Source organism: Anastrepha ludens, chromosome X, assembly GCF_028408465.1.
Source record: "Anastrepha ludens isolate Willacy chromosome X, idAnaLude1.1, whole genome shotgun sequence".
In the NCBI taxonomy this organism is placed as follows: domain Eukaryota; kingdom Metazoa; phylum Arthropoda; class Insecta; order Diptera; family Tephritidae; genus Anastrepha; species Anastrepha ludens.
This window is the reverse complement of record NC_071503.1, coordinates 49,308,740-49,329,610: the sequence shown is the minus strand read 5'-3', so window position 1 is coordinate 49,329,610 and position 20,871 is coordinate 49,308,740. Positions and strand designations below refer to the sequence as shown.

At 38.3% G+C, this 20,871-nt stretch overlaps 2 protein-coding genes across 2 annotated transcripts; both read left to right on the top strand.

The window, feature by feature from the left end:
- The first annotated feature begins 1,297 nt into the window (after positions 1 to 1,297).
- LOC128870042 (uncharacterized protein K02A2.6-like) lies at positions 1,298 to 4,414 on the top strand. The gene is made up of 3 exons (XM_054112637.1): positions 1,298 to 1,603; positions 3,819 to 4,251; positions 4,296 to 4,414. Exons 1-3 carry the CDS (start codon positions 1,298 to 1,300, stop codon positions 4,412 to 4,414), a joined length of 858 nt encoding a protein of 285 aa, XP_053968612.1.
- Positions 4,415 to 4,677: 263 nt separating this feature from the next.
- On the top strand, positions 4,678 to 6,189 carry LOC128870041 (uncharacterized protein K02A2.6-like). Its single transcript, XM_054112636.1, has one exon. It carries the CDS (start codon positions 4,678 to 4,680, stop codon positions 6,187 to 6,189), a length of 1,512 nt encoding a protein of 503 aa, XP_053968611.1.
- The last annotated feature ends 14,682 nt before the right edge of the window (positions 6,190 to 20,871 follow it).

Below are 20,871 nucleotides of genomic sequence, written 5' to 3'. Positions count from 1 at the left end.
AACATGTTCACGGATGGCCCGAAGTTGGACGGAAGGGTTGGTGGGGGAGTATTCTATAAGGAGCCTCCCATCAAACTTAAATTTAGGCTCCCGGACCACTGTAGTGCTTTCTAAGCGGAGGTATCCGCAATTAAGGAAGCGGTGGACTGGTTGCTTAATTCGGTAATTACTGTTAAGGAAGTAAATATTTACTCCGATAGCCAATCGGCAATTAGGGCCTTGGTCTCACTGTTTGTGCGTTCGAGATTAGTCGGGGAATGTCTGGCTTCTCTCTCGATTGCATCCGAATACTTCATCATCAGGCTCATTTGGGTTCCCGGTCACAGCGGCATAGAGGGAAACTGATGGGCTGATGAGCTGGCTAGACAGGGAACTTTGGAGACGGTTTCGTCGCGTAATGGGAGAATTGGGGTTCCCCTGAGAACCTGTGGTCTGCTCCTGGAAAGGTGGGCCTCGAGTCAACTCAGCGAGCGCTGGGCTAGTGCGCAAACGTGCAAGGTCGCGAGATCCTTCTGGCCACGGGCAGATCGGGGACGCTCAAGGGAACTCCTAAGGCTAACAAAACCCCAGCTCTCAAATTTGGTGGGCATCCTTACCGGACATTCTCCGTTAGGTGTTCACGCCGTAAGACTTGGGATTACCTCAAGTCCGTTCTGCAGAATTTGTCTGGAGGACGAGGTGGAATCATCTCAACACCTTCTTCTCAGCTGCCCTGCTCTCATCTGGCAAAGACTTAGAAATCTGGGCTCCCACTTTTTCGCTACGCCTGCGGATATAGCCGGCGTAAGTATCATAAATTTGGTGAAGTTCATTAGTAGCTTGTTACGGCTAACTACGAATGCAAATCAGCCCCCGTCGGCGCCGTCGTAAAATGTATGGTCATCATCGTATCTAATCCCAAGGCTCCTTCTTCCTTCCCATCTCCTTTCTCCTCTCCCATGTATGGCACCACAACGGACGAATTTCTTAACATTTGTCCAAGTGAGCCCTTTAGCTAGGGCAGCCATTTAAACTAACCTAACCTAAGACATCAAATGTTTCACCATAATATTTGACATTAGATTTGACAACCAACTATTATGTCAATCCATCCTGTCGCACTTTAGAACCCGGAAACAAGTATTACAATATTGTGTTACGATATCTATGAGTGAGCGAGAACTTTCTTTACTTTGGCAATCCTTTGTGATAGTGATATTCCAAGTAATGTGCTCTTTTTTATTGATATTTTGTGATTGTGACACTTTACTGCTAAGCGAACGAAACATTTTCTCACTTTGATTATTTACAATTTACTATGCCTGGCTTAGGTCGTCGCAGTCAATCAAATGTGCGAAGAGCTACCTCACGTGCTAACCGCACTAATGACCACAGAGAGACAGATCCAGAAAATAGTCGTATTGATATGTCAGAATTGCGTTATTTAGTGAGTGATAATAAAGTAGATAGGCTTAGAATGCAACGAGTTCGTGCACCTCAAACACAACAACACCAAGCACGACATAATGAAATTGAGCTAATCTACAGACGGAATGCTTCTGTGATTCTTGAACGAGCTGCATTCCACTATGAACCTGCAATTGATTATTGTGCTGACAAATCGGTAACAATTGGGGAAATGAAAATAATTTGTAAATATTGTAAGGCATTAAGATACACTCATGAATCTGTTGCATTTTGTTGTGCTGGAGGCGAAGTAATGGTCCGAAATCAAGAGGGAATTGCTACATAGCCAAACACCAGTTGATAGACATGACATAATTGCCAGAGTTTTTAAGCAAAAATTAAAATTTCTCATGAATTTCTTAATAAATCATTGTGTGCGCCATCAAACTTTGAATCCTACACTACAAATGACTGCACAAATTTACAATGAAACATTGATCATGATAGAAGATATGTGTTTATTGATGGCAAATAAAGTATTGTCTTGTTTGGGATTGACCGCACCAAATCGTCATGTGCACAACAGTACGACAGTAAAACATTGGCCGAAACTGTTATAAATTCACTTATATGTAAGTTGTTATGCAACACTGCTTACACCTTATTACTTAGGTAACACTGGCAAACATAAATTATGCAACTCTGTATAGAATTTGGATAAAATAAAGCAGTGCAGTTTTAGATGGAAAACGCGTCGGTCTCCTTCTTTACAATTGGCGACGAGGAAAACAAAAAAAAAAAAAAAATGTCGAACGACAGTGAAGTTTTAAAAAAGCTCTTAATCGAACAAAAAGAGTTCGCGAAAAATTTGCTTGAACAGCAAAATAAGTGGATGATAGCGCTGCTCGAAAAGCAAGCAGATGGTATAACCAGTGGTACAACTTCTACCATAGTGCCTTCGTTCCCGAAGTTTTCCAAAGATCAGCAGACATGGGAGTCATATTTGTCAACCAACATTTCAGTGCATACGGTGTCAATTGTGCTGAAAAGAAAAAATCCTTCTCCTTGTCGTGGATTGGTGCAGAAGTCTTTGAACTTCTAAAAAATCTTTTTGGAAGTACTAAATTGCAAGAACAAACATTCAAAGAATTAACGGAAAAGTTAACAGAACATTTCCAGTCAAGGCGACACATCATCGAAGCACGTTACGATTTTTTAAAACGGGACATGAAGCAGCACCAATCTTACAGAGAGTATGTAGCCGAACTTCGTGGTCTTGCAAGAGAGTGTCAATTCGTGTGCTCCGCAATGAACTGCTCTCACACATACATCGATGAGATGATCCGCGACCAGCTCATCACGCACACACCACACGACGCTGTCCGCTCCGCTTCGCTTCAAAAATTACAACCTACCCTTGCCGACGTCATGCTCATAGCTGAGTCGTTTGAAGCAACAACAAAAACAGTACAAGCAATCAAAGAAGAAGTGTGTGAAAAAGAAACTCCAGTTAACGCTGTGAATGTTCAAAAAACAAAAGCAAATTGCATTACCGGGAATTTGTCAAAATTTACAATAAATCTTGCTCGGGTTGTGGCAGTTCTCATTCGCGACAAAGCTGCAAATTCAGAAACGCAATATGTAACAAATGTGGTAAAAAAGGCCATATAGTGCAAGTGTGTATGAGTAAACAAAGCAAAAACTTCCACGAGAACAAAAATAAAAACAAAAAAGCAAATCAACATATTCACACTATCGATACAGTGCACAGTGTAACAGGAGTTGTAAAAACTGAAAATAATAAAAACTACATTAATTTGCAAATTTTCGAAAAAATTATAAAATTTCAAATGGATTCAGGTGGTATAATTTCGGTGATGAACTTAAATACATATAAACAAATAAATAGCCCAAAACTTCGCCCAAGCAAAATAAAACAAGTTGATATTGTGGTAGCTAACGTTGAGAGTGGTGACAATCTTTTTGGCGTGGATTTGTTCAAACAATTTGGGTTTGAACTAAAGCAAATTTCAAAAATCACCCAGAAAGAAGTGAAACAAGTGTACGCGCTTTGTGAGAAGTATAGTGAAGTGTTTACTCCAGCACTTGGCACAATAAAAAATTTCAAAGCTACCGTGCAGTTAAAAGCAAACGCAACGCCTAAGTTTTTCAAAAGCCGAAAAATGCCATTTTCGCAAATGTCTGCGTTCAAAAAAGAAGCAGAAAGACTAACAAACGCCGGAATTTGGAAACCAATCAGGTTTTCGCAATGGGCATCGCCTACAGTACTTTTACCTAAACCTGATGGGTCAGTACGTATATGCGGTGATTTTAAACAAGCTGTCAACGCGCAAATAGATATAGAGCAATATACATTGCCTACACGTGAAAGTCTATTTCACGCAATTCGCTGCGGTCAAAACTTTTCTAAGATTGATCTTAAGGACGCGTATCTGCAGATGGAGCTAGACGATGATTCAAAAGCAATCATGGTAGTCAACACGCCGTTGGGGCTATATCAGTATCAACGTCTTCCGTATGGAATAGCCAGCGCGACAGCAATTTTTCAAAGGTACCTCGAGCAACTTATACAAGGCATCGAAGGTTGTGGCAATTATCTTGATGGCATCATCATCACAGCGCCTACATTCGATGAGCACATGCAACGCGTCGAAAACATTCTCCAAGTTCTTCAAAGCAACGGTATTAAATGCAAACAGCAAAAGTGTTTTTTTCTCCAGGAAAAGATCGAGTATCTGGGTCGACAAATCAGCGCAGGGGGAATTTTGCCAGACGAATTCGGCCTGGTAGCGGTAAGAGATCTTAAGCCACTAAAAAACATCAAGCAAGTCGAGGCATTCATGGGTAAAGTTAACTATTATCATAATTTTATACCAAACTTCTCCCAGATATCTGCCCTATCAATATGCTACGCCGAAAAAACGTCCCATTTACGTGGGGCCCAAAACAACAACAAGCGTTCACATCACTTAAGCACTTGCGCACTACGACGAGCAATTACCTCTAGTGCTTGCCACTGATGCTTCATCTTATGGCATTGGTGCAGTGCTTTCGCACACCTATCCTGATGGCAGTGAGCGCCCAATGGCTTTCGCATCAAAGACGCTTGACAGACATCAAGTTCGATACAGCCAAATAGAAAAAGAAGGCTTATCTATAATGTTTGGGGTTAAACGGATTCACCAATATCTTTATGGTAGACCATTCACGTTAATAACTGACCACAAACCGCTGGTTAGCATATTTAACCCAAGCAGTCAATTACCAACAATGACGTCACATCGGTTGCAACGCTGGGCCATAACGCTCATGACATATAAGTACGATGTCAAATATCGCAAAACTGCTGAAAATGGAAATGCAGACGCGCTATCACGACTACCGCTAGGGCCTGATGAGGAATTTGACAAACAAGAAGCCTGTTTAAACGTTAAAACAATTAATACGCCGATAGATCCAGACGTTATTTTAAAGCACGCCGGGAAAGATGCAATTCTACGCCGAGTTACAGTCTTTGTCAAAAATGGGTGGCCAGAAAAGCAACCTCCTCAAGACTCTGATCTTCGTTCATTTTTCAATAGGAAAAATTCTTTGACAATAATTAACAATCATCTATGTTTTCAAGCGGAACATACCCGTGTAGTTATTCCAGCATCTTGGAAACAACAAATTCTTCAATTACTTCATGATGGTCACTGGGGTACATCCAGGATGAAACAATTAGCCAGACAACACGTATGGTGGGTGGACATCGACAACGATATCGCCAAGCTCGCAGCAAAGTGCGACATATGCAAAGCTGTAAACCCTGGTCCAGCACGAGAATACGAAGGTTGGCCTGAACCAAACCATCCATGGGAAAGGGTCCACATCGACTTTGCAGGTCCGTTTTTCGGTTCTATGTGGCTCATTTGTGTGGATGCATTCTCGCAATTTCCATTCATTACTCAACTGACGACTACAACTACAGCTGATACAATTTCTGCGCTAGCTGCAATTTTCGCTATCGAAGGAATTCCAAAAACTTTCGTAAGTGACAACGGTGCACAGCTCATATCAGAGGAGTTTAAGATTTTCTGCGCTCAGCTGGGTATTAAGCACTTAACTAGCGCACCGTTCCATCCGGCATCTAACGGTCTTGCTGAAAGATATGTTAGGACGTTCAAATCCGCCGTGAAGAAAAACGTTGACGACGGACTACAGCTAAGAGCAGCTGTAACAAAGTACTTATCGACATATCGTTCCATGCCTAACGCTGATGGAAAATCGCCTGCCGAAATTCTACATGACAGACCGGTACGAACTTTGTTAAGCCAGATTTTCGAGACAGCGAAGGTAAAAACAAAAGATGGAGCACGCAAAAGCAAGTTCTGCATAAACGAACCGATCTTCGCTCGAAACTACGCTAAAGGGGAAAAGTGGTTACAAGGCATAATTACAAGGCAACTCGGAAAAATGCTCTACGTCGTGAAGACTTCCTGTGGGTACTTGAAACGACATGTAAACCAACTTAAATCCAGGTTTAGCACCAACGTAAGTTCTCAAACAGAATCAGATTTGGTAGCTTGGGATCCGAAAGCAGACGACTCTACACCGACACCTGACGCACCGAATGTGCAGCCTATGGAAGATAGCTCATCACAAGGGGATCTCCAACTTCGCAGAAGCACACGCACTCGACAGAATATTAATCGCTATGAAGCGAAAGATTTTCGAAAGATTAAATCAAACACAAAAAATTGCGTACAACACAATGATAGAAGCTGTGAACAGTGGATCTGATGGAATTTATTTCCTTGATGCTCCCGGAGGAACCGGAAAAACGTTCTTAATTTCATTGTTTTTGGCGAGGATCAGATCGCGAAATGATGTTGCTCTAGCGTTGGCTTCATCTGGAATAGCTGCGACTCTGCTAGAAGACGGGCGAACTGCACATTCTTCCTTGAAATTACCATTAAACATGCAAATCACCGAAACACCAATTTGCAACATCGCCAAAAATAGCGCAATGGCCAAGGTCCTACAGGTATCCAAATTGATTGTTTCAGATGAATGCACAATGGCCCAAAAGAGTTCACTGGAGGCACTGGACAGAACGTTGAAAGATCTTCGTGACAACCAAAAGATTTTTGGTGGTGCCATGATACTCATGTCATTCCAGTAATTCCCCGATCAACTGTTGCTGATGAACTAAATGCATGCCTAAAATTATCGAATTTGTGGCAGTATGTAAAGACACTCCAATTAACAACTAACATGCGAGTATTTTTGCAACAAGATGAAACTGCGAGTGTGTTTTCGAAGCAGTTGTTAGACATTGGAAATAATAAAGTTGCAGTGGACACCTCGACCGGATTCATCACGTTACCCACAGATTTCTGTCAAATCACAGACTCAAAAGAGAAGCTTATTCAGCGTGTTTCCCCAAATGTAGCGCAAAAGTTCAATAGCCATCATTGGCTGGGTGAACGAGCAATATTGACAGCGAAAAATAAAGATGTCGAGGATCTCAATGTGACCATTCGGAATTTTCTTCCAGGACAGTTGGTTTCCTTCAAATCAGTGGACACCGTTATGAACCTGGATGACGTAGTCAACCATCCCACGGAGTTTTTACATTCACTTGAATTGTTTGGATTACCACCTCATAATTTGAAGTTAAAAATAGGGTCAGTTGTCATCATGCTGCGTAACATTAATCAACCTCGAGTGTGCAATAGAACAAGACTGGCTGTGAAAAATCTGATGAATAACGTCATTGATGCAACAATCATAAAAGGAAAATACCATTCGATTTTTAGCGCGTACAATTTCCAGTTCGTCTAGCCTTTGCGATGACCATAAATAAATCGCAAGGACAGTCGTTAGAAGTTTGCGGAACCACTTGGAGTTTCCTTGTTTCGCCCATGGACAATTATACGTCGCGTGTTCGCGTGTCGGAAAACCGTTTTCTTTGTTTATTTACGCACCACAAAACAAAACAAGAAAAATAGCTTTTGAGAAAGCTTTAAATTGGGTAAGAAACTGTATCATAGCAGTGTTTGTCTGTTAATACGAGTATCAAATTTAAACCATATAAATAGCCAGTATCTCAGGAAAACTCTATTTTATAATTAAGCAACATGATGTGTCGAAAATAATAATAAAACTTCATGCTTAATTCAAATTATGCTTTTTTTATTAAATACGTATTCGTTTTGTTTGTTTTAAGATTATTTTATACAAAAGTTTAGGTCTTTTATTTATCGATTGAGGCAGTACGAAGTATGTTGGGTCAGCTAATAATTATATATATACGTGGACAGCCAGCAGCAATAAAAGCAATAAGCTCATATTGTATTAAGTCCAAAAATGTTCAACGGAGCAGAGAGGCCATAGAAAGGCTAGCCGCTACCAGTAGGCTGCATATCTATTGGGTACCTAGTCATAAAGGCATTATGGGGAACGAAATAGTAGATTAGATAGCAAACAGTGCTGTTAGACTACCATTTGAACGAGAGAGCGACATACCAAAACCGCTAAATACAATATACAACGAAATCAATTCATTGAAAAAGCGAGTGGAAGCTAGGTGAACTAAAAGCAGCAAAAATTATGTGTAGAACTAACGACAAAAAGCTGACTCAATTCGTACTTACGCTCACGCGAAAGGAGTGCAGAACTATTATAGGTATACATGCATACCAGGATGTCGAGGAAAGTTTAGAATACCTTCTGTGCGTTTGTCCGGTATTATTAAAAACGCGTTTAAAATGCATGTGCCCTGTGGGATATCCCAGCTCTGCTTAGATTCGCCAAAAGCGTTGACATCCTACACGATGTCTACTTTCAGTATTCATAGAGGTAGGTCTCCATCTGATATCGCTAGGGGCCAAGAGGTCTATGCGTGGCTTAATGCCAACCAGGCTAACCTAACCTAACTTTAGATCAGCACGTGTTATTCAGCTGATTGCATATTACATATGCTAGGACAAATACCAACATTTATTGAAGAAGTTGTGCTTAGAGAAATAATCTGGCTCCAAGAAGGGGGCACAATAGATTTTTCAGGTCGCAATGCTCTCTTAATAATCCTTGTATTCATAAATACGCCACAGTAACATATTTAACCCCATTTTTAACACACTTTTATTAGGTCGGGTTGTATGTATGTATGTATGTATGTAACAGTGGCAACAGTGGTTGCAGAGCAGCAGAGAGGCAACGGGTAAAATAACCGCGTAGTGAAGTAGCAGTCAGTAAGTCGTCGCGCCGCGAAGCAGTCGTACAGTGGAGAACTGAACTCTTATATTAGTTACAAACATATTTCAATAAGTTATCTAAACTTCTTTACTTTTGCATACCTTACTATAACAAATAATTAAATAAATTATCGCTTACGCGAAGCAGTTGTACTATAAAAGAACCGAACTCTATTATTTGTTACATATGGGGGCTCGTCCCAAACAACGCAAATAAACGCGTGTGATTTCCATTATATATCTATAAATTCGGGTGATTTAAAATTTGATTGAACAAAATACGTTGCGATAAAATAATAAAAGTGCATAATCTGAACAAATCTGCGGTAAATTAGCAAAAGTGCATAAATAAAGTGTTGTGTGTGTGTGGCAACTGATTGGCGTATGTGATTTTAAGTAGAAGGTCATAAAAATACCCTAGGTACGAGATAAGTGTGAATCGTGCCCTTGAAGTTGTCCACATAAAAATAACAGTAGTTGCGGCGCGAAACTAGCGAAGTATATAACATATAGACATAACAGTAGTTGCGGCGCGAAACTAGCGAAATATATAACATATAGACATAACAGTAGTTGCGGCGCGAAACTAGCGAAACATATAACACATAAACATAACAGTAGTTGCGGCGCGAAAATAGCGAAATATATAACACATAAACATAACAGTAGTTGCGGCGCGAAACTAGCGAAATATATAACACATAAGCATAGCGGTGGTTGCGGCGCGTAACACATGCAAAGTGCACAGCGTTGATGGCAAGCAGCGGCAGCACATACAACACACGTTCTAAAGGCACATCAAAAAATTTAGCGAAAACCGAAAACGACCGCAGAAGCAGCAGTAACAAGGAGGGAAAGCAGCAGCACGAAGAGGTAAAGCAGAAAGTCGAAAAGGAGAAGCAGTACATGAAAGAAGTACATAGCGAAACAGTAGAGCGAGAACAACAAAATATGCCGAACGAAGACAATTTACAATTAACGGAGCTAGTACGGCTACTGGCTAGAAAAATTGAAATAGAAGACCAGCACAATAGAACTACGAAAATAAGTGCAGAAAGCTTCGAGAAAATTATCCCCGAGTGTGATGGAAGCAGTATACCAATAAAAAAGTGGTTTGACAATTTTGACATTAACGCGACAGCATACGAACTTAACCCAAAACAAAAATATGTGTAAGCGCGCGCGAAAATGACGTCGGTCGCAAAACTATTCTTAGAGACAACGCAAATAACCGAGTACGACGAGTTAAAAACGGCATTAATAGAAGAATTCGCGAAAGAGTACAATAGTGCGGAAGTGCATAAGAAACTGTCGGAACGCGTAAAAAAGAACACAGAGTCGTTTCACGAGTATTTGTTACACATGCGTAAAATTGCCTCACTAAGTGAAATTGAGGAAACGTCTATCGTTCGCTACGTTGTCGATGGTTTGCGTATAAAAAGTGAAAACAAACATCTGCTGTACAGGTGTAAAACATATAAATCGGTACAAGAAGAATACGAAATTTTTGAACATTTTATTAAAGACGAAAGATCGTACGACGGGGAGCGCGTAAATAAGATCGACAAACCTCAAGTCGCGGACAAAAGGTCACCTATAGAAAAAAAAGAACCCTGTTTCAATTGCGGATCCCCAAGTCATAAACGAAGGGACTGTCGTTCTGAGACAAAGTGCTTTAAGTGTAAGAAATTCGGACATACGTCCAAGGAGTGCGAAAACAGGTCAAAATTTGTTAATGTCGTGGTTGAAAAAGAACGCGTAAAAGACGTTTCGGTGAACGGTGTCCGAATAAATGCGCTCATAGATACGGGATCAGATGTTACGATAATGTCAAAAACAACTTTCGAAAAATTGAATAGCGTCGATTTGCAAAAAAGTGATACTACGTTGTTCGGTCTCGGTAATGTAAAAACTAAACCGGTTGGACGTTTTGTAGGCGAAATATGCGTCGATGATTTATGCACAACCCAAACGACGATGGTGGTGCCAAATGGCTCTATTCAATACGACATGTTGTTAGGCTGGGACTTCGTTAAAAAGTTTCGTTTTGAGTCCGGTACTGACGGATATTCGTTTATATCCTTGCGGTCGCAACAAAACATAAAAGAGCCGCCGAACGCGAACATTTACAACATAGTTGAGTCATCTAAAGAGATAATGGTTCCGTCGCGATTCGAAAAGCAAGTGCGAGAAATGATTACGGATTATAAGCCTGCAGCTGTAACGAAAGAAATCATCATATCCCTGAGTATTGTTCCGGATACTACAATGAAACCATTCTATCATTCACCGAGCCGGTTGCCTCATCATGAACAAAAAGCTGTACACAAGTTGATGAATGGTTACAACAGGGAATAGTGCGGAAATCCTCGTCGGACTTTGCCAGCCGAATCGTAGTAGTAAGAAAGAAAGACGGCAGCAGAAGGATCTGTATCGACTACAGAAACCTGAATTCGATGGTGCTGAAAGATCGGTTCCCGGTGCCAGTTATTGACGATGTACTTCAAAAATTGCAGAAAGTAAAGTTTTTTACAGTTATGGACCTGGAAAATGGGTTTTTTCATGTCAAGCGAGACGAAGAGAGTAAAAAATACACGGCGTTGATCATCAAAGAAGGTTTATTCGAATTCAATAGAGCGCCTGTTGGGTTCTGCAACTCGCCTGAGGTTTTCAGCCGTTACGTAAATCACATCTTCCAAGACTTTATTAACAAAGATATCATGGATTTGTATGTCGATGACATAATCATCTACGCGTCGACGACAGAAGAATGTTTAAACAAAATGAAAATGGTCTTAGAAACAGCAGCGAGTTGGAGTTTAAATATCAAGTGGAAGAAGTGCAGTTTCTTACAGTCAAGGATAGACTTTCTTGGTCACACAGTCGAGGATGGAAGAATCTCACCAGGAGAAGAAAAGACTAGAGCCGTAAAAAAGTTTCCTACGCCGCAAAATATAAAGGCAGTCCAGTCATTTCTTGGATTGACGGGTTTCTTCCGAAAGTTTATTCCGAACTACGCACTAAAGGCTCGACCTTTGAAAATATTTTAAAGAAGAATAAGCAGTTTGAATTTGGAGTCGAAGAAAGGAAAGCTGTACAAGAACTGAAGGAAGCGCTTATACAAGAACCAGTACTACATATTTTTTGTCGAGACGCGAACACAGAACTGCATACTGACGCATCAAAAGACGGATTTGGAGCCACGTTACTGCAGCAATTCGAAAATCAACTACATCCGGTGTTTTTCTGGAGTAAAAAGACGTCGCCGAGGGAATCCGCTCAACATAGCTACATTCTTGAAGTAAAAGCAGCGTATCTAGCATTAAAAAAGTTTCGACACTATTTACTGGGAACGAAATTCAAGCTTGTTACGGACTGTGCAGCGTTTAAGCAGACCCTTAAGAAAAAAGATGTGCCCCGTGAAGTTGCACAGTGGGTGCTCTATTTCCAAGAATTTGACTACGAAGCTGAACATCGAAGTGCAGACAAGATGAAACATGTTGATTGCTTAAGCCGATACCCACAGCAAGTTCTCATAGTTGCTTCAGAAGTCACAGCTCGCATGCGCGCTGCTCAACAACGGGATAGGCATTTCAAAGCAGTTCACGAGATCTTGAAAACCAAACCATATTAAAATTTCAAAATTAAAGGCGATATTATTGTATATACAAAGTATTAGACGGTCTGGAGTTATTAGCTGTCTCGAAATCGATGGAAACCGAAGTTATCAGAAACGCGCACGAACCAGGACATTTTGCCACGCAGAAGACAATGCACGCGATCAAACAGTTTTACTGGATACCAAATCAGGAGAGCAAGGTTATACAGTTCATCAACAAGTGCGTCAAGTGCATCCTGTACAACAAGAAGCTGGGAAAAAAAGAAGGTTTCCTTAATTGCATTGATAAAGGTGACCTGCCGTTGCATACGATCCACATCGATCAACTCGGTCCAATGGATGCGACTTCAAAAATTTACCGATATATTTTTGCTGTAGTCGACGGGTTCACTAAGTTTGTGTGGCTATACCCCACAAAGACAACAAGCTGCGAGGAGGTTATCCGGAAGCTGAGCGAGTGGTCAATGATCTTCGGCAATCCGACACGCATCATAAGTGATAGAGGTGCTGCATTCACATCTAACAATTTTAGCGAGTTTGTTACAAAGAACAACATTAACCACGTTTTGACCACCACGGGCATCCCAAGAGGCAATGGACAAGTAGAACGGGTCAACAGGGCGATCTTATCTATTATTTCGAAGCTCTCGGCAGCCGATCCTGCCAAATGGTTCAAGTTTGTACCTGAAGTTCAAAAAACAATAAACTCTTCTTTTCACAGCTCGACAAAGGCGTCGCCATTCGAAATTATGTTTGGCATCAAAATGAAAGTCGATCTTGAGAGCCAGATTCTAGATGCTTTACGAGATGAATTGGTTGACAACTTGGATATCGACAGACAGCGTATTCGTGATGACGCGAGGGCACAAATTCTGAAGACTCAAGCTACTTACAAGCGAAATTTTGACAAAGGCAGAAAAGCGGAAATAGGCTACACGGTTGGCGATCTAGTGGCGATCAAACGCATTCAGTTTGTGGCTGGTAAAAAATTGGCCAGCGAATATCTGGGTCCATATGAAATCGTCAAAGTTAAACGCAATGGTCGATACGACGTACGCAAAGCAGCCAATGTAGAGGGTCCCAACAACACGTCTATCAGCTGTGACAACATGAGGCTCTGGAAGTACGCCGAATGCAACGAAGAGCTCCTGTCATCCGAGGCGGATGACGATGATCAGGACGGCCGAATGTAACAGTGGCAACAGTGGTTGCAGAGCAGCAGAGAGGCAACGGGTAAAATAACCGCGTAGTGAAGTAGCAGTCAGTAAGTCGTCGCGCCGCGAAGCAGTCGTACAGTGGAGAACTGAACTCTTATATTAGTTACAAACATATTTCAATAAGTTATCTAAACTTCTTTACTTTTGCATACCTTACTATAACAAATAATTAAATAAATTATCGCTTACGCGAAGCAGTTGTACTATAAAAGAACCGAACTCTATTATTTGTTACATGTATGTATGTATGTATGCATGTAACGGAATCTTTGAGCTTAATTTTCACTGGCTTCTAAAAATCTGATCGACTTGAAATTTTGCACACCTATCAAGGACCGATGACAATGCAATAATTTGATAAAAGTTTTCCATTATCCTTATTAGGATTGCCAGGATTAATATTTTCTTTTTTTTACCTGTGGGCAAAAAGTAAGGTGAATTTGGTTGTAAAATGAAAAATCTTTTTTTATTCTTGAAAATCAGTTTCTCAGGCTCCCTCCACGAAATAAGTTCTTCATCCCGATTACTTCTTTATCACGGCCGATAACTGCATAGCTTTAGACTCACAGTCGATAAGAAAGGAATTAAATATAACACGAATATATCGAATCATTTATTCACTGACTGCAATGATAACAATAATTTTCATTGATAATAAACAAAAAATAGTTTAAAGAAACTAAAAAACACGCTTTTTTGCTAATCGAACTAAAAAGTAGAAAATAAAAAATAGTTTAAAAAAACTAAAAAACACGCTTTTATTGCCAATCGAACTAAAAAGTAGAAAATAAATTTTAATGACAAAGAGACCTATAATGAAGTAATAGCAAATCGAACGATCAGTCATAGTCAACTACCTCAGAACAGAATTATAACAAAAATTAAGATACAAATAGAGTAATTCAAATTAGAGTTAAAAGCGTGGGATGCATTTTGCTTCACTTTCATAACCCTCTGTACATAGGTAGTTGCCAATAGAATGATTGTAATATTTACTATATCAAGCATCCCACGCTTTTAACTCTAATTTGAATTACTCTATTTGTATCTTAATTTTTGTTATAATTCTGTTCTGAGGTAGTTGACTATGACTGATCGTTCGATTTGCTATTACTTCATTATAGGTCTCTCTGTCATTAAAATTTATTTTCTACTTTTTAGTTCGATTAGCAATAAAAGCGTGTTTTTTAGTTTTTTTAAACTATTTTTTTTAGGTGTACTGTTCGCCCGAATTCAATGAAACATTTGAAGGAACTAACTTCCTTGTAAAAACCATTATGTAAAATCCACCGAAACTTAGTTTAAGTAGAAACGGTTGTCCTCAGGCTCATAGCCTATTGTGATGCCGCCTGGGCAACTTGTCCTCATCTCTCCTAAAACCAGTTGGTACTGTTCAAACATTTTGGAAGATCTCTGATTTTCGCAAAACTGAGATCTTCCGATTCATTAGAAAGATGACTACCTAAAATCGTGAATCTACGTGTGGATAGAGCAGGACAATGGCACAGAAGATGCGAGATCTTCTCTTCCTCTTTTTCATCTAGACAGCTTGTGCAGAAGTCATGTGTTGCACATCCATCCCCTGGACGTGGCTGCATATTGGCAGTGCCCCGTTATAACTGAAATCAGTATGTTAAGACTGAGGTTATTTTGGCTTACCAGAGATTTTGTGCGTTTAGCATTGAGAGTTGGCCATAATTGTCGGGCGATTCTGCAAGAGGTTTCATTACGCCATTTTTTATTCGCTGTTCGCACAATTTCTTCAGAGATCAGTACCTTACAAGTTTGTAAGGGTATGTCTATATCATTGTATGTGTACTCATCGGTCAATTTGATTCGGACTACTCGCTCCCTAGGGATCGGACGACTAAGCTGGGCTCTAGGTACCGTGAGCAGGTCATTGATAGCCGGACGGCCTGTTGCAGCAGGTTAGTTGGGAATAAGTTTTGACAAATAAGTAACCCCGGCCAATTTACAGAAGGGTTTATTGCTTCTCTGCCCTACTAAAACCTGGCAGGTCTCACAAAACGCTCAAAGCGCGTAGTCTTAAGTGACCCTTTATGTTGGTTTGAGATTACTCCCCATTAGTTTCGGCTACCTATAGGGCCAGTGTCAACCCTAGTATGGCCTCCCTATTCCATAGATAATCATAGAACTACATACACGTGCAGAGATAGCGGCTGTGACATAAAGCATGGACAAAATTGAAAACAAAGAAACCAAAAGCATGCAGAAACAACAGTAATGGTGTTGGTGAAGCAAGAACCAGAGAACGTAAATTCATAGAGAAGGCGCAGTCCCGGCCCGTTCCTCATTTTGGGCTCTAACAATACACGGGTAAGAAAATGAAATCAGCACAAGTTAACAGTAGGAAATTAATTAATATTGCTGCCGGAGAGAAATGAGAGGGAGAGAGTGATACGCAAGTGTGAAAAAATGTAGTTTACATTAGCTTACATTTGCTTGCGTACAGAACAGATTTGTTCATTTGATATGTCCATATGATTTGTATGCATGTTTACAGATTTGTTCTTTTTGGTTTTTTTTAATGAAAATTGCGCGTAATTGTATGTATGCATGTTTATATATATATATTAGCAAAGGACATATGTATATTAGGTTTACATATATGAAAATTGCGCCAAATATTAGAAAAAAAGTATGATTGCATTAGATTTGATTTCGATTGGATAAATATATACCTATATGTACATATACGAAAATTGCGCCAAATATTGAAAAGCTCTTATGATTATAACGGAGTTAGTTATAAATCTGTGAATATTTTTTTAAATATTAGTATCCCAGTTTCTTTTTGGTTCACTGTACATACATAAACTGATAATCGTATGCTTGGATGTCGTTTTCAATACTTCGTGCCTATTGAAAAGCTTAATATACACATCCATGCATGCATGCATGAAATAGAAAGCATACATATTATTTACATTATTTACATATTTATAAAAAGCTTTTGAATTTAAAAGATCGGGTTTAGGATAATGCCGTATGGGCAATTTTAGGCCAAGTATAATGATTTATTTAATGAAACTTGGTTGAGATGTTAGGGAGTGGCTCATGAACAACTTTTATAACTTTCAATATTTACACGCATTATAATACAATACACTTATAAATTGGTACAATATAATACATATATGTATTTTGTTCTAAATTTCACTTCAATTCATAAAATATATGGTCACAAACGTATTCTTACTGGTTTTTATACTTGTATACAAAACAAAAATATCCTTTCGCTAAATTACACAATTTTAACAATAAATTACTTGAAATCTATAAATCCCCGGAGGGTGCGGGTTCTTGTTTTATATATGTATATGATTATACTGAATTTACCTCAATTTAAATTTTGTAAAAATAAAAATAAAAATTTTAATTAGGCTATGATGATGTTCCACCGAACAAGTGGACCGAAAAAAAGAAAAAAAAGGAGCTGCTGAATCGAGAGCTGCGTGCCTAAGGATAAAGCTATACTTTTTGCGTTTCCTAGGGTAGCACCTGAGCCTAGATTTTTAAACCACTACAATTTTCACTTAATCACGATGGATTGAGATTAGTGTTTTAAAAATCAAGTAAATCGCAATGACTTAATCGATGTCAATATCAATATTTTTTCATTTCAGGAAATGTACAATAAATACCTATTATTTAGGGTATTGTAATATATCTACACTAATATTATAAAGAGGAAAACTTTGTTTGTTTGGTTGTAATGAATAGGCTCAAAAACTACTGGATCGATTTTAAAAATTCTATCACCATTCGAAAGCTACATCATCCACGAGTAACATGGATTATATTTTATTTTGGAAATAGGGCTCGAGATATAGGTCAAAACGTGGACCCAGGTAACCTTCGGATGTGTATGTACAATATGGGTATCAAATGGAAGCTGTTGGTGAATGCTTTAGTCCAGAGTATTTTTCATGCCGCTCCGTGACTAGGGTCTCGAGATAGATACCAAAACGTGGACCCTAGAATGTGATTGTACAATATGGATATCAAATTGAAGCTGTTGGTGAATGCTTTTGCACCGAATTAAACCAAACTTACGCACATTGTTAAGTAAGTATTGAAAATGGGTTTCGTAAAGTTTGGTTGTAATTCGGAGCACTGGCAACGGGTACAGTGTTCTTTTGAACCAGCCATAATGTCGCTTCCTTTTTTAACGCTTGGGGCGGAACTGAACTGTCAAATTGACAGTGTGAGTTACAATGTGTCAATATTTCTTTCTGATTTGGATGCCATAAGGAAAAAACGTAAGTGCAACATGTAAAAATTGTTTGTGAATTTTTTTGGAGTGGATTTTGGAACAGTGAATAATTTCTTACGAAATTTGAGAATTTAATGTGAAATCCGAATGAAATTATGTGTTCGTGGAAAAAAAATTTTTTTTCGTTTTTTTTTTTGAAAAATATTAATGGATAATGGTTAAAAAAGCTCCAATGCTTAATAAAACATATAAATTGAAACGAAACGAAAAATTCATGGATGATCAGGAAAAAGGACGATTGTTTATTCATATGCGTTGATTTAAAATTTAAAAACAATCTTCTTTTTTCCTGATTTTCAATTTATATTTTATATTTACTCAAAAACAAATAGAAAAACAAAACATATACAATAGTTTATGCCAAAGCGCTTGAATAAAGAATAAAGAAATAAATAATATGAAAATCATATATTTTCTGTTCTAAACCATATCTATTCTATTTTAGTGTGCCCAGCGAAGGGGGCCGGGTTTGCTAGTATACTATATATGAGTAGTTAACTTACTTGTTGGTAAAAATAAAAAATAGAAATTAAAAAAACTAGTGCTTCAATTTTCTTAACTTAAATGAACATATACCAATAATTTAACTCGACAGGATTTCCTTACAAAATCAATATATTCGTTCAGCTAAATCAAATGAATATCTGCATATGAAAAATCGTTCATATGGACGTGCAAAAGCAAACACGCATATACATAAATACATGCATACAAACTTCCATAGACATACATACATATGAGGCTGCGAGCACTTGCGACAGAAAAAATATTTCGATTTACTATTGCTGTCGAGAATTTAGAACACATATTTACATACATATATTGATGCATACATATGTGCGGAGCCGCGGCCACTCGACTTGACAAAAATTCAAGATTTACCAAATATTGGCAAATAATTCAACGCGAATTATTCCAATATTGACTATTTTCGAATGGTCGTGAAAATTGGCATATGGGCGGCTCGTTTTATGAATGAAAGTACTTCGCTCGTAGAAATATGAGTTCGAACTTATCAATGAATTTGTTTTTGTTGTACTTTTTAATATTTGAAACTGTTCAGCGCCGTCGCGGGTAAATAATCATGGCGGCAACAGCTACGCCTAGGAATGCATTTTGTTCTTGTAGTCGCTAGGCTTAGAATTTTAGTTTTGGAAGCATACACATATAGAGGCATAAAGTAAGTATGTGCGGTTATATGTATATACGAATATTCATTGTTTTGCTTAGAATAGAAACTTTTACGTACATATGTACATTGTCCCAACATATGTATTCATATGTATATGCATACATACATACATATTTATATGTACCCGAATACCGTTTAGATGAGTTTTTTTGCATATGTTAGGAATATGTTTGCATACGTTTGTCTATTTGCTTTTGAATTTTTTATATGTAGATACATATGAGCTGTGTTTTGAGGCAGGTCAATATTTTTTCTGCCCACATGAATATGGATGGTAGATGTTATATCTATTTAGTATATGAATATACACACATATGGATATAAAAATTTAAAAAGGACACATATTGTTGAATAATAACCGTTGATGCAAATGAATGGTTTACAAAGCCAATTTTTTATGTGAATATTTTGAAACTATTTTGATAATGCACTTAATATCAATACAATTTAGTCAATTAGATACTTAAAATTTCACATTCATGCATGCATATACTTAGAATTAATATATGTATGTATTCATCTCACAAGAAAAATCCATTTGCGCATGCAAAATGCCTACGGGAAATAAGCATGAAAGAGAAATGTGATTTTTGCATACATACATACATATATATGTATATTAGAAATATGTTTGCATACGTTTGTCTATTTGCTTTGAATTCTTTATATGTAGATGTGTATGAGAGGTGCATGAGCTGGGTTTTGAGGCAAGTCATGTTTTTTTCAGCCCACATGAATATGGATGGTAGATGTTATATTAATTCAACACTTTGCTGAATAATAAACCTTGATGTAAATTAATGGTTTACAAAGTTATTTTTTGTGTTATGATATTTGAATAATTTTGATAATAGACCTAAATTCAATACAATTTAGTGAATAAGATACTTAAAATTTCATATTCATGCATGCGTATCCTTAGAATTATTATTATTATTATTTATTAGAGAAATATGAAATATAACACTAATTGATAGAGCATACTAGCTAAGTAGGCCTACGGTGCTATTGCGTTACTTAGAATTAATTTATTCATCTCACAAGAAATAATCCATTTGCGCATGCAAAATGCCGACGGCAAATAAGCATGACAGAAAAATGTACAAGTCTTCTGTTATTTTCTTTTCCCAAACACCAAATCATGGCATTTTACATTTCAATGCAAACGCTATATTTATTTCTGTTGACTACGCTCCGCTATGTTAACTCTTTTCTGTTAACTTTCTACCCTCGTTTTGATGTGTTTTGACATTTAACCTGCCCATTCGTTCCTGAATTTACGTTCTCCGCCAACACCTTGGCGGCTGTTACACTTCATTTTTGACGGTGCACACTATTCGTAGTCTGTGAGACTTTTCTTTACATTAACGTTTTCTAACGATGATCAGTACGCATAACAAAAACACTAGTTAAGACAACGATGCAATGCATAACGATACGATGCAAAGCATCTATGCCTAAAATAGCTATGAAGAAAGAAATAAATGCTGTATACTGGTGGACACAAGCGATTACAGAATTTAGAGAGATTTGCATCCATAAGCGTAGAAATTATACTAGAGCCAGAAGGTTGGGACCAGATAACGGAGTCCAAAGAATTCAAACAGCGCAGAAAATAATTTATAATTGCTATAAACCAAAGCACAAAAGAAAAATGCAAAGAGCTAAGAAACAATATAATCTGTAACCCATGGGGGTTGGGTTACAAAATCGTTACGAAAAAGATAGTAGCCAAATACCCTGTGGCTGAACTGGAAACCGAAGTGGTAAGTAAAATTGTCGACACACTCTTCCCAATACTCTGTGTTGAGAGGAAGAATTCGAGTAAGAAGCAGATTCCATTCCAGAATATGAACTAATAGGTACAGCAAAAGCAATGGGGTGCAATAAAGCGATAG

Bases quoted from the DNA above. Each gene is read 5' to 3' on its own strand.
- LOC128870042 (XM_054112637.1), top strand. From the start codon at position 1,298: ATGCCTGGCTTAGGTCGTCGCAGTCAATCAAATGTGCGAAGAGCTACC. The intron at 1,604-3,818 runs GTAACAATTGGG...AACTTTTCTAAG, and splicing joins ATTATTGTGCTGACAAATCG to ATTGATCTTAAGGACGCGTA. The intron at 4,252-4,295 runs GTAAAGTTAACT...AACTTCTCCCAG, and splicing joins GCAAGTCGAGGCATTCATGG to ATATCTGCCCTATCAATATG.
- LOC128870041 (XM_054112636.1), top strand. From the start codon at position 4,678: ATGACGTCACATCGGTTGCAACGCTGGGCCATAACGCTCATGACATAT.